Raw genomic sequence first — 13,466 nt, 5'->3', positions numbered from 1 at the left:
GAAGAGAAGCAGTGTGGCCTAATGGAAAGAACAAGGGCCTTGTAGTCAGGAGACTTGGGTTCTAATCCCAGCTCCACCACTTGTCTGCTGTATGACTTTGGACAACTCACTTAGCTTCTCTATGTCTCAGTTACCTCATCTGCAAAATGGGGATTAAGACTGTCATCCTTATGAGGGACAGGGCCTGTGTCCAACCTAATTAACTTGTATCTACTCCAGAGCTTAGTACAGTGCTTGGCACATAACAAGTGTTAAACACATACTATTAAAAAAAAAAAAAAAAGAAAGGGAGTTTGTGGATCTGAAGGGGGTTAGGGCTTCCAGGCCAGAAGGAGGATATGAGCAAGATGTCAGTGGAGAGACAGATAAGCCTAAGGTATAATACGTATGTGGGCATTTTAGGAACAAAGTGTGTGTGCTGGATAGTAGTAGGTGAGCAGCAAGGTAAATTAGGTGGGAGAGAGATGACGAGTGTCAAACCAACAGTAAGGAGTTTCTGTTTAATGAGGAGAACTACTGGAGAATTTGAAAGTGTGAAGAAGCATGTGCAGAATGGTTTCAGAGGGGAGACAAGCCACCTAACAGGTGGGTCTAAGCAATGTGGAAAAGGACACCTGCTTCCACTAGAGATTACTGACCTCTGAGGGTCAGGGAAAAACACCCTGAATCTCGGCCAGCCTCAGGGAAACAGATTAGAGATACAGAAAAGCTGAGGATAGGTGGAGGGACAGGGAGGGAAGTCCAGGAATGATGTTGATCAGGGCTGGCTTCCTGGAAGAGGAAGACTTGCTGGAGTTTTGAAAGAAGCAATGGCCTAGTGGATAGAGCACGGTCCTGGAAGTCAGAATGACCTGGATTCTAATCCCAGCACCCCAATTTGTCTTTAGGGTGCCCTTGGGCAAGTCACTTCACTTTTCTGTACCTCAGTTATCTCATCGGTAAAATGGGGATTAAGACTGTGTGCTCCATGTGGGACAGAGAATGTGTCCAACCTGATTAGCTTGTATCTACCCAAATGCTTAGATAAGTGCCTGGCCCATTCATTCATTCAAGCATATTTAATGAGCGCTTACTGTGTGCAGAGCACTGTACTAGGTGCTTGGAATGTACAGTTTGGCAACAGATATAGTCAGCACTTAACAAATACCATTATCACCATCATTATTACCCAGATCTGTGACCTTTGGACATTTGATATCCTCTCCACCATCAACCCCACAGCACTTAGGTACATACCTTTAAATTATATATTATAAATTATTTATTTAGATTATTGTCTGTCTCCTTCTATAGGCTGTAAGCTCATTGTGGGCAGGGAATGTGTCTTGCAACTCTGTCATACTCTCCCAGGCGCTTAGTAAAGGCACTTCAATCAATTAATAAAGCTCTTACTATGTGCCAGGCACTATACTAAGTAAGCCCTGGGGCAGATACAAACTAATGTTTGGACACAGCCCTGTCCCAAATGTGGCTCACCGCATTAATTCCCATTTTACAGATGAATTAATCAATCTGTAATCAGCTCACTGTCTTAATTCCCATTTTATAGGTGAAGTAATCAATCTGTAATCATCTGTAAAATGGGAATTAAGACAATGAGCCACTTGTGGGATAGGCACTGTGTCCAAACTTGTTGGATCTACCCCAGGGTTTAGTACAGTGCCTGGCACATAGTAAACACTTAATTGATTGACATGGATGGGGGAAGAAGAGAAGGGAGGGCATTGCAGATGTGGGGAGTGGCATAGGCTATGCCTCATTAGAAGGTCTTCCAAGAAATAATAATGTGGTATTTGTTAAGCACTTACAATGTGCCAAACACTGTATTAAGAGCTGGTTTTATAGTGGTTTACCTCATTTTCAGGGGAGCCCAATCTCTAGGGTTGGTGGAGATAGAGCCCTTGGGGGTTTGGTCACAGGTCCTTCAACAGAAAACCCGAGGCCCTTCGGCTCCTTGCCACCCCTCTGCCTTCTGATGGCAATTCCAGGCTGAGCCAACCTCTCTCAAGTGTCCAGGGAACCTGAGGGCACTAGGGAGGAGAAGCATAAATGGTTAGTTTGGCCTCTACTGCTTCTGGTGCTAATTTTGCCAGACAGTGCCAAACAGTGGCCAGTTGCCCCATCTACTTTGGGCATGCAGGCTTCCTGGACAAGGTGAGTGAAGGAACGTGGTATCTGGAAAGGTTTCCACCTATTTCATCCCATGCCCAAGAGGAAATGCACTGGTCTTCCCCAGGATTTCTGGGCAGAGTTGTGGGCTTGAGTACCGAGAGAGAGTCTCTGGCTGGCCGAGAGGGTGGGAGAAAAAGAAGACACAATGTCTGCTAAGGGAAGATGCATGGAGGAGAGGGAAAGGGAGGACCAGGGGGTTGTGAAGAGGGGGCACTGGGCAGACAGCCCCTCTAAGTAGTTTCCTTTCTGCAAAGGAAGGATTTGTCCAACCCCACAGTCAGTCTTTATTGAGCACTTACTGTGTCCTTAGCACTGGATTAAGTGCTTGGGAGAGTACAATGTAACAATGCATACAACAGACACATTCTCTGTCAACATCAAGCCACCTCCATGGACTACCCACCAGCTGCCTCTCTGGGTTCTAATTGGGGAGGGGAAATGCGGGTTGGGTTCCTACTGATGGGTCGGGGGCTTGCAGATAGGTGGAGCCACCCTCCATAGAGGACACTGAAGAGAAATCCACCAGTTTGTGCTGAATCTGAGAGGACCCAGGTGAGTCGGGAAGGAGGGGGGCAAGTATGGACTCCTCAGGTTAGGAGGGATGGGGAGGGTGGGGTGGATAGGGGGCTCACAGAGATCATGACAGGCGTAGATTTAAGACAAGATACAGCTGGAACTAGACTGGTCAGCCAGAGACGAGAAAGCCAGGAGTTGGGTGATGCAAAGCCATCACATTCTAGCCATCAAGGAGTATTGGTTGAGTGACTGGAATGAATCAGTTTCATCTCCACTAGGAGCAGGGAAATAAAAATGGATGAAATCTACAGTCTAGGGATTGTAAGGTAGATTTAGACCATCTTATCCTAGTGGGGAGAGCACAGATCTGAACTCAGGAGACCTGGGTTCTAGACCCAACTGTCACTGATCTGCTTATTAGACCTCAGCTACATCACTTTAACCTCTCTGGACCTCAGTCTCTTTATTATACAAAGGAATCAATGATCCTTGTAGCTTTCATAAATATGAGGAGAGGGTGAAAAGGAGATGATGTCTTTGAGTTTTTGAAATATAAAAGCTCCTGAATTGAGGAACCCTTTCAGGGTCACACCTGGAGAGTTTCCAGTACTCTACCAGTTTCAGTTATGGGAGGGACAGTCAGGCAGAGGCACAACCATTCAGTTAAAATTTGGGCAGTGGCTAGCGAGTGGAAGGTAATCTGCTACAGATCAAAACTCACCTGTGCTAGGCAGCAGCGGCATGGGAGAGAGTCGAGGGCAGAGACTCAGGTTTACTGTGTGGAAGAAGGCAATGGTAAGCCATTTCTGTATTTTTACCAAGAAAATTCTATGGTTACTCTATCAGAACAATTGCAGATGGAGAGTGGGGTGTTCTGGGAGAGATGTCCATGGAGTCTCTATGAGTTGGAGATGACTTGACAGCATAAGACGGGACTTTGAGGAAGAATTCCATATAATCAAGGATCGTTTAAACCCTGGCCAGGACACCACAGATACTGAGGAATCAATCTTCCAGTGAAGGAAGAGAGATATTGGACTCCTTTCTGGAGCCATCTGGAATCACAGGGAAGAGGGTGGCTTAGTGGATAGAACACAGGCCTGGGAGTTAGAACTACCTGAGTTCTAATCCCAGCTCCTCCACTTGCCTGATGTGTGACCTTGGGCAAGTCACTTCACTACTCTGTGCCTCAGTTCCCTTATCTGTAAAATGGCACCCTCAGCCCTATGCGGGACATGGACTGTGTCCAAACTGATTAGCTTATATCTACTCCAGAACTTAGTACAGTGCCTGGCACATAGTAAGCTCTTACCAAGTGCCAAAAAAAATAATAATTGAGAAAAGAGGGAGGAGGTGATGGGGCAAGAAGGGGAAAATCGGGGACAGCACTTTGGAGCCCAAACACCTGGTCAGGCCCAACATGAGGGGGTCTTCGAGACAAATCCTGAGATGCAATGGAAAATGTAGCCAGTTCTCAAGCCAAGGAGAGCACTGTACCCCCAGAGAACATCCCCACATCGAACTTAGTTCAGAATTTATCTCCAGGGAATTCTTCTGAAACTATTCCCCCTTTTGAAATGAAGCAATTTCCTTTTAGTCAGAAATTGGAATCGCCAGGTAAAGTGGAACCACAGAGCCCATGGTTTTGTTGTTTTCCCAGGGAGTTGCCTCTACTCTATAGTGTATGATGAACATATAATAATAATAATGATGGCATTTGTTAAGTACTTACTATGTACAAAGCACTGTTCTAAGTGTTGGGGGGATACACGGTGATCAGGTTGTCCCACGTGGGGCTCACAGTTTTAATCCCCATTTTACAGATGCGGTAACTGAGGCATAGAGAAGTTAAGTGACTTGCCCAAAGTCACACAGCTCGTAACACAGCGGAGCTGGGATTAGAACCTATGACCTCTGACTCCCAAGCCCAGGCTTTTTCCACTGAGCCATGCTGCTCTGCATATCTTTCCAAAATCCTAGAACGAGTCATCTACAATCGCTGCTTAGAATTCCTTAACTCCCATTCTCTCCTAGACCCCCTCCAATCTGGCTTCCGTCCCCTCCACTCTACTGAGACTGCTCTCTCTAAGGTCACCCATGACCTCCTTCTTGCCAAATCCAATGGCTCCTACTCCATTCTGATCCTCCTTGACCTCTCTGCTGCCTTTGACACTGTCGACCATCCCCTCCTCCTCCATACCTTATCTCACCTTGGCTTCACGGACTCCGTCCTCTCCCGGTTCTCCTCTTACCTCTCTGGCCGGTCATTCTCGGTCTCCTTCGCTGGCGCCTCCTCCCCCTCCCATCCTTTAACTGTTGGAGTTCCTCAAGGGTCAGTTCTTGGCCCTCTTCTGTTCTCCATTTACACTCACTCCCTCGGTGAACTCATTCGCTCTCACGGCTTTGACTACCATCTCTACGCAGATGACACGCAGATCTACATCTCCGCCCCTGTCCTCTCCCCCTCCCTTCAGGCTTGCATCTCCTCCTGCCTCCAGGATGTCTCCACCTGGATGTCGGCCCGCCACCTAAAACTTAACATGAGCAAGACTGAGCTCCTCATCTTCCCTCCCAAACCCGGTCCTCTCCCAGACTTCCCTATTACTGTGGATGGCACGACCATCCTTCCCATCTCTCAGGCCCGCGATCTCGGTGTCATCCTTGACTCGTCTCTCTCGTTCACCCCACACATCCTATCCGTTACCAAGACCTGCCGGTTTCACCTTTACAATATCGCCAAGATCCGCCCTTTCCTCTCCACCCAAACGACTACCTTACTGCTACGGGCTCTCATTATATCCCAGCTAGACTACTGTGTCAGCCTTCTCTCTGATCTCCCTTCCTCCTCTCTCGCCCTGCTCCGGTCTATTCTTCACTCCACTGCCCGGCTCATCTTCCTGCAGAAAGAAGGGCATGTCTGGGCATGTCACTCCCCTTCTTCAACACCTCCAGTGGTTGCCTATCAACCTCCGCTCCAAACAAAAACTCCTCACTCTAGGCTTCAAGGCTCTACATCACCTTGCCCCTTCCTACCTCTCCTCCCTTCTCTCTTTCTACTGCCCACCCCGCACGCTCTGCTCCTCTGCCGCCCACCTCCTCACCATCCCCCGGTCTCGCCTATCCCGCTGTCGACTCCTGGGCCACTTCCTCCCGTGGTCCTGGAACGCCCTCCCTCCTCACCTCCACCAAACTAATTCTCTTCCCCTCTTCAAAACCCTACTTAAAACTCACCTCCTCCAAGAGGCCTTCCCAGACTGAGCTCCCCTTCTTCCTCTACTCCTTCTACCACTCCCCCTTCACCTCTCCGCAGCTTAACCCTCTTTTCCCCCCATTTCCCTCTGCTCCTCCCCCTCTCCCTTCCCATCCCCTCAGCACTGTACTCGTCCACTCAACTTATATATTTTCATTACCCTATTTATTTTGTTAATGAAATGTACATCGCCTTGATTCTATTTAGTTGCCATTGTTTTTACGAGATGTTCTTCCCCTTGACTCTATTTATCGCCATTGTTCTTGTCTGTCCGTCTCCCCCGATTAGACTGTAAGCCCGTCAAACGGCAGGGACTGTCTCTATCTGTTGCTGACTTGTTCATTCCAAGCGCTTAGTACAGTGCTCTGCACATAGTAAGCGCTCAATAAATACTATTGAATGAATGAATGACAGACTGCAGGCACACAGATAAGTAGCTAGAGAAGGATGGGTAGGTAAACTTCACTCTCAGCCTTCTGGGGGAGATTTCAATAGAAGCCTGAGGGGACTCAAAGTTCTTTAAACCCAGAAGAGTATTGTTCAAGGAGAAGATCGACAAGTTTCCTGCAGCCCTGGAAGACTCTTTTGGAACCAAAAGAGTTCATTTAGACCCAAGGATGGCTCACCAGCAGGGAGAAAAATAGATTTTTGAGGGAAGTTGTGGAATCTGATTAGTACAACAGGACTGTCTCCCATCTGTTCTGGTTGGTTTGCATCACCTGGGAGCAGCGGGCTGGATAATTTCCCCCCACTAACTCTTAGATTCTAGGATTTGAGGAAAAACACTTTCCTGCCATTTCACAAACAAGTATTTGTGGAGATAGACTACACATAGAAAAAAAGGCTGTCGGAGAAGGAATGAAGTAGTGATTAAGCATTAGAGACAGATGATCTTCAAGGACTTGGCACCATGTGGGTAATGCCAGTAGCTTTGTCCCTAGAGAATTTAGAGCAGGGGTCAGAAAATGACTGGAGGCTGACCTCCTGGTCTCCTTCATCTTCCCACTCCAGTCCGTATGTCACTCTGCTGCTCAGATCATTTTTCTACAAAAGCATTCAGTACATTTCACCCCATTCCTAAGAAAACACCAGTGATTGCCTGTCCACCTCTGCATCAAACAAAAACTCCTCACCATTGGCTTTAAAACACTCCATCACCTTACCCCCTCCTCACCTTGCTACTCTCCCACTACAACCCAGCCCACACAGTTCCCTCCTATATTGCTCACCTTCTCACTGTCCCTCTATCTTGCCAACCTTTCTGCTGACCCCTCACCCGTATCTTATCTCTGGCCTGAAATGCCCTCCCTCCTCAAATCCGACAAGCAATTACTCTCCCCTCCTTCAAAGCCTTAATGAAGGCATGTCTCTTCCAGGAGGTCTTCCTTGATTACGCACCCCTTTCCTCTAATCTCACTCCTTTCTTTGTCGCCTTGACTTGCTCTCACGGTTCTTCCCCCCTCCCACTCCCACAGAATTTACATATATGTAATTTTTTTATATTAATGTCTGTCTCCCCCACTCTAGATGTAAGCTCATTGTGGGCAGGGAATGTGTCTGTTTATTGTTGTATTGCAGTATGCCAAGCACTAAGTACAGTGCTCTGCATGCAGTAAGTGCTCAAGAAATACAATTGAATGAGTGAATTGATAAAATACGATTGAATTAAAGGTGGAAGGCTGATAGTGGCTTGACACCTTACCCTCTGCAGGCAGGGTATAGTGCCCATTGCTCTCTTTGGGCTGCAGGACTCTCCCCAGCCCCAGTGTCCATGGGGGCAAGTTGTCCCTCATCTCCACCCACAAGCTGCAGGCAGTGTCCTGGAATGATGTGTGATTTGGGGGTGGGCAGCTTGCCCCTTTGGGCACTGGATCTGGCTGGAAGAACAGCCTCCGACTCAGCCCAGCAGATGAGCTAAGCGATGGAAGAGGACAAGGAGGAAGAAGAGAGTGACAATGTGACTTGGAATTCTTGCCAAGGTCAGGTACTAGAGGCTCCAACAGTCCTGCCTGAGGCCTCCACAGCTGTGTCTCAGGATCCTAGCTTGTGCCAGTGGTGAGAGGGACATGCTCACTGTGGCAGTGTTGACCAGGTCATCATTTTGGGGGTGATGGGAGGATGATCCTTTCCCATGAGAATTTAGGCTAAAGGTGAGAAGAACTATACCCCTTTTCAGATGGGTGACCCTGCAGCCCCGTAGAACACAACCAAAGCAGTCCTCCTGGAACACCTTCCTCCACTCCCTCTCCTCTGAGCCTCCTGGACTCACTCCTCACACCTGGAAAGGACCCAAAACAGCAGAGGAGAAAGAGGAGAAGCACCAGTAAGCACATCTTCCTACTTTCCATTCCCTCTCCCCACTTTTCCACCTTTTCTCTCCTTCCTTCCCCCTTCTTTTCCTTCTGTACTCCCTCTTTTGTCCCCTCAATGCCCTGCTCCTAGTACCCCACCCCCTCAGCTATCTGTATCCAAGTTCACCATTCCCCTCAAAATCATTCATTCATTCATTCGATAGTATTTATTGAGCGCTTACTAGAGCACTGTACTAAGCACTTGGAATGTACAAATCGGTAACAGAGAGAGACAGTCCTTGCCCTTTGATGGGCTTACAGTCTAATCGGGGGAGACAGACAAGAACAATGGCAATAAATAGAATCAAGGGGAAGAACATCTCATTAAAACAATAGCAAATAAATAGAAGCAAGGTGATGTACATCTCATTAACAAAATAAATAGGGTGATGAAGATATATACAGTTGAGCAGACGAGTACAGTGCTGAGGGGATGGGATGGGAGAGGGGGAGGAGCAGAAGGAAAGGGGGGAGAAGAGGGTTTAGCTGTAGAGAGGTGAAGGGGGGTAGAGGGAGCAGAGGGAAAAGGGGAGCTCAGTCTGGGAAGGCCTCTTGGAAGAGGTGAGCTTTAAGTAGGGTTTTGAAGAGGGGAAGAAAATTAGTTTGGCAGAGGTGAGGAGGGAGGGCATTCCAGGGCCGCGGGAGGACGTGGTCCAGGTGTTGTCGGCGGGATAGGCGAGAATGGGAGACAGTGAGGAGGTGGGCAGTAGAAAGAGAGAAGGGAGTAGGAAGGGGCAAGGTGATGGAGAGCCTTGAAACCTAGAGTGAAAAGTTTTTGTTTTGTGCGGAGGTTGATAGGCAACCACTGGAGGTTTTTAAGAAGGGGAGTGACATGCCCAGAGTGTTTCTGCAGGAAGATGAACCGGGCAGCAGAGTGAAGAATAGACTGGAGCGGGGAGAGAGAGGAGGAAGGGAGATAAGAGAGCAGGCTGACACAGTAGTCTAGCCGGGATCTTACGAGAGCCTGTAGCAGTAGGTAGCCGTTTGGGTGGAGAGGAAAGGGCGGATCTTGGTGATATTATAACGGTGAGACCGGCAAACTTTGGTAACAGATTGGATGTGTGGGGTGAACTAGAGAGCCGAGTCAAAGATGACACCGAGGTTGCAGGCCTGAGAGATGGGAAGGATGGTCGTACCATCCACGGTGATAGGGAAGTCAGGGAGTGGACCGGGCTTGGGAGTCGGTGAATGGTATTTGTTGAAGGCTTTATGCAGAGCACTGTACTAAACGCTTGGTAACAGTACAATCCAATAGAATTGGTAGACATGTTCCCTCTTCACAAGGAACTTAAAGTCTAGTTGGGGAGACCGACATTACAATCAATTACAGATCGAGGAAGCAAGACCCTATGTGGATGGGTGAGCAGATGGACCGAGTTCATGTGAACCAAGCAATGGTATTTGATTGCTTACTCTGTGCTTGGGAGAGTACAATGTAACAGCCCCGGCAGACACATTCCCCTGCCCACAAAGGGGCTTACAGACTAGAAGAAATACTGTACTAAATGATTGGAAGAGTGCAGTACAAAAGAGTCGGTAGACACACACCCTGCTCGCAAGGAGCATATGGTCTAGAGGGGAACATGCAACGTGGGGATGCCCCTGCAAATGAATAGAAAAGATTTTAAATCCCAGAGTCAGAAGTGAGTTTAAGGAATGAAACTGATGGACTGGTTTTAAGGTGAAGCTGACAAAAAGCATATTGTTCCAGAATCACTCATGTCAACTTTTAACTTAGGCCAACCGGTTGCTAATTATCCAAGTTGTTCCTTTCAGTGTTGAGGATGTGTCTTAAGGTCTATTCGACTGGACTGGACATTTTAGTCATCTGATAGCCTTACAAAGTCGGGAGATTTCCACTGCTTCTAACTAAAAACAACTGACAACCTATACCATGTTAACTTCCAATGGCACCTTACTCCATCAGTCCACCTTCATCCTGCTTGGCATCCCAGGGCTGGAGGCTGGCCACATTTGGATCTCCATCCCCTTCAGCCTGGTCTACCTAATGGCCCTGCTGGGGAACTTTGCTCTTCTCATCATCATCAAGATGGAACCCAGTCTCCATGAGCCCATGTACCTCTTCCTCTGTATGCTGGCGGGAGCCGACCTGGTCGTTTGTACCACAGCGGTACCCAAGCTACTCAGTCTCTTCTGGTTCAATGATGGGGAGATCTCCTTCGAAGGCTGCCTCACCCAAATGTTCTTGATCCATTCTCTCTCTACTATGGAATCTGGGTTCTTCCTGGCCATGGCCTTTGACCGCTACGTGGCCATCTGCTACCCGCTGAGACATTCTGCCATCCTGACCCACCTGGTCGTCAGGAGGATGGGGTTGGCCATCTTCCTCCGTGGGATCCTGCTGCTCAGCGCCCACCCCTTCCTGCTCAGGTGGCTTCCCTACTGTAGGACCAACATCATTGCCCACACCTACTGTGAGTTCATGGCACTCATCAAGCTGGCTTGTGCTGAGACCAGGGTCATCCGGGCCTATAGCCTCATTGTCGCCTTCTTCACTGGAGGGTTGGACTTCCTGCTGATCATCTTTTCGTATGTCCTCATCCTCCGGGCCGTGTTCTGCCTCTCCTCTAAGGATGCTCGGCTCAAGACCCTGGGGACCTGTGGCTCCCACATATGTGTGATCTTGATGTTCTACACCCCGGCCTTCCTCTCCTTCCTCACACACAGGTTTGGGCATCACATCGCCCCCCATATCCACATCTTTGTGGCCAACATCTACCTTCTGGTGCCCCCTATGGTAAATCCCATCATCTATGGGGTGAAGACCAAAAGGATCCTTGAGAAAGTCCGCAGGTTCCTCAACCTCTTAAAGTTCTGAAAGTATGATGAACTGGTTTTGAGGTGTAGCAGGAGGAGAAGGGGAGGTAATGTCATTATTTCACCGAGAAAGGGTGGAGTTGGATGTGATGAAGAACATCTTGGCTGTTAGGGGTTAAACGCTGGAATGGAAAAACCTGGGAGGTGTCTCTGTCCGTGGTGGTTAGGTGCTACTTTAGCAAGATGATCAATCAATCAATTAATCAGTGGTCTTTATTGTCCACTTAGCATGTGCAGAACACTAGGCTAAACACTTGGGAGAGCTCAAGAGAATTAATAGACATGATCCCTGCTTTCCAGTTTACAATCTTGCAGGGGTAGCATGGGAATGAGCAATATTCCTGCTTAGGACTTTTTTTTGATGGTATTTTTTAAGCCCTTAGTCTGACAGGGCATACGGCCAGCACCTCTTGGGCTCTTGGGCCTTCAGAAAGATGGAATTGAATACTGGTTTCCTGTGAAGGTGCTCGGAGGAGGATGTGCCCAGCCCTAGCAAGGGAAAAGGGGGTGACCAGTGCAGATTGGAGGGTGTGAATGGGCTGTCTCATAAATAGTGAGCAGAGTTGTGCCATCAGCTAGGTGCAGTGGATAGAGCATGCGCCTGGGAGTCAGAAGGTCCTGGGTTCTAATGCCGCCTCTGCCACTTCTCTGTTGTATGATCTTGGGCAAGTCACTTCACTTCTCTGTGCCTCAGTTCTTTCTTCTGTAAAATGGGGATTGAAACTATGAGGCCCATGTGGGACAGGGACTTTGTCCAACCTGATTTGCTTGTATCTACCCCAGTGCTTAGTACAGTGCTTGGCACACAGTAAATTCTTAACAAATACCATACTTATTATTATTATTATTATTTCTGCCCGATTGACAATTACTCTCCCCTCCTTCAAAACCTTATCAAAGGCAAATCTTCTCCGAGGTCTTCCCTGACTAAGCCCTCCTTTCCTCTTCTACCACTTTCTCCTTCGTCACCTTGACTTTCTTCATTCCCCCTCCCTGCCTCATAGCACTTACATTCATATCTGTAATTTTATTTATTTATATTAATGTCTGTCTCCCCCTCTAGACTGTGAGCTCACTGTGGGCAGGGAATGTGTGTGCTATATTGTTGTATTATACTATCCCAAGCACTTCGTACAGTGTCCTTCATACAGAAATTGCTCATTAAATATGGATTGGCTGACTGACTGAATGACTGGCTGTGAGGTTCAAACCTGGGGAGCCCTAGGGGTCTTGCTAGTTTCATGGAACCCTGAATAGTCCTGGCTGAAAGAGTTAACAGGAAGTTTGTCCGGCATAAAAGAGATATTCTGACACTTTCCAGGAGCTCATTCTTCTTACAGCCATCAGCAGCTCCTTACTTGCTGCTGCTGCTGCTGCTGCTGCTGCTGCTGTTGCTGCTGGACCAAGAGTTCTGAGTGGGCTGGCTTCTAGAGCTGACCCAGAAAATCCCTGTTCTTTGTTCTGACATCATATTGAGTGAGGATTACCAATTTCTAATCCAGCAAGGCTAGTTACAGGGTCTCCTCCTCTCCCCCTCCTGCCCTCTGAGACCCCAGCCCCTGTCTCTCTCCCACTCCTAGCCCCAGCTTCTGCCCCCTCCTCTGCCCACCATACTCCTGGCCCCATTCTCTCTCCCCATCCATAATCTCCACTGTCAGTCCCCAGAGACTAGGATTTAAGAAGAAACCTGCTTTTGGAGGTTGTCTATGCCCAGCCTTCTCTCCCTCCCTTCTTCCCTCCGACTGCTACTTGGACATTTCAGGAGTGGTAGGTGAGATGGTCAGCTTACCTGGTTGGCAGAGGCAGGGCAGGGGCAACAGATGGACTCCTGAGTTGGAGTGGGATGTCCCAGCTGGCATGCAGGGGAGTAGGAGACTCCTAAGTGCTGAGGCCCAATGATGGGGATTTATGCCTCCGGGTTCCTGCCAGCCTTGATCCCCAAGGTTGCCTCATCACCCAGAATCCCATATGATCTCGGAATGCCTGGAGGCCCAAATTCCAGGTACCTGGAATCTGGGGGGAAGGCGGGGCTGGTTCTCTGGCTAAACTCGGTTGCCAGTCCACTCCTAGCCTGGATGAAGCCCGAGTCTCAGTGGGGTTGAGATGAAGACTGATCCAATCTGGAACCAGATGTCTCTGAGACATTCGAGATCTGAGTAACCCTGGAGGGATGGGGGGAATTGTGGTCTGGGGATACAAGAGCTTCGTGTGAGTTTTCTATAAGTCCTGTTCGATGCACCCCAAGCATGACCCCAAGTCTTTCCAGCCCAGAACTTTGCCTCTGACATGGGAACCAACATTTGGAGAAACTGAGTGGTGATTTGTTTTCCTTTTGAACA

At 48.5% G+C, this 13,466-nt stretch overlaps 1 protein-coding gene across 1 annotated transcript; it reads left to right on the top strand.

Annotated features, from left to right (window-relative positions):
• The first annotated feature begins 10,168 nt into the window (after window positions 1-10,168).
• On the top strand, window positions 10,169-11,128 carry LOC100680589 (olfactory receptor 52K2-like). The gene has a single exon (XM_007665340.2). It carries the CDS (start codon window positions 10,184-10,186, stop codon window positions 11,126-11,128), a length of 945 nt encoding a protein of 314 aa, XP_007663530.1. The 5' UTR covers window positions 10,169-10,183.
• The last annotated feature ends 2,338 nt before the right edge of the window (window positions 11,129-13,466 follow it).

The sequence above is a fragment of the Ornithorhynchus anatinus genome, chromosome 2, assembly GCF_004115215.2.
Source record: "Ornithorhynchus anatinus isolate Pmale09 chromosome 2, mOrnAna1.pri.v4, whole genome shotgun sequence".
Taxonomy (NCBI): Eukaryota; Metazoa; Chordata; class Mammalia; order Monotremata; family Ornithorhynchidae; genus Ornithorhynchus; species Ornithorhynchus anatinus.
Note: the sequence above shows the minus strand (reverse complement) of the source record. Positions and strands in the feature narration are given on the sequence as shown.

Bases quoted from the DNA above. Each gene is read 5' to 3' on its own strand.
- LOC100680589 (XM_007665340.2), top strand. From the start codon at position 10,184: ATGTTAACTTCCAATGGCACCTTACTCCATCAGTCCACCTTCATCCTG.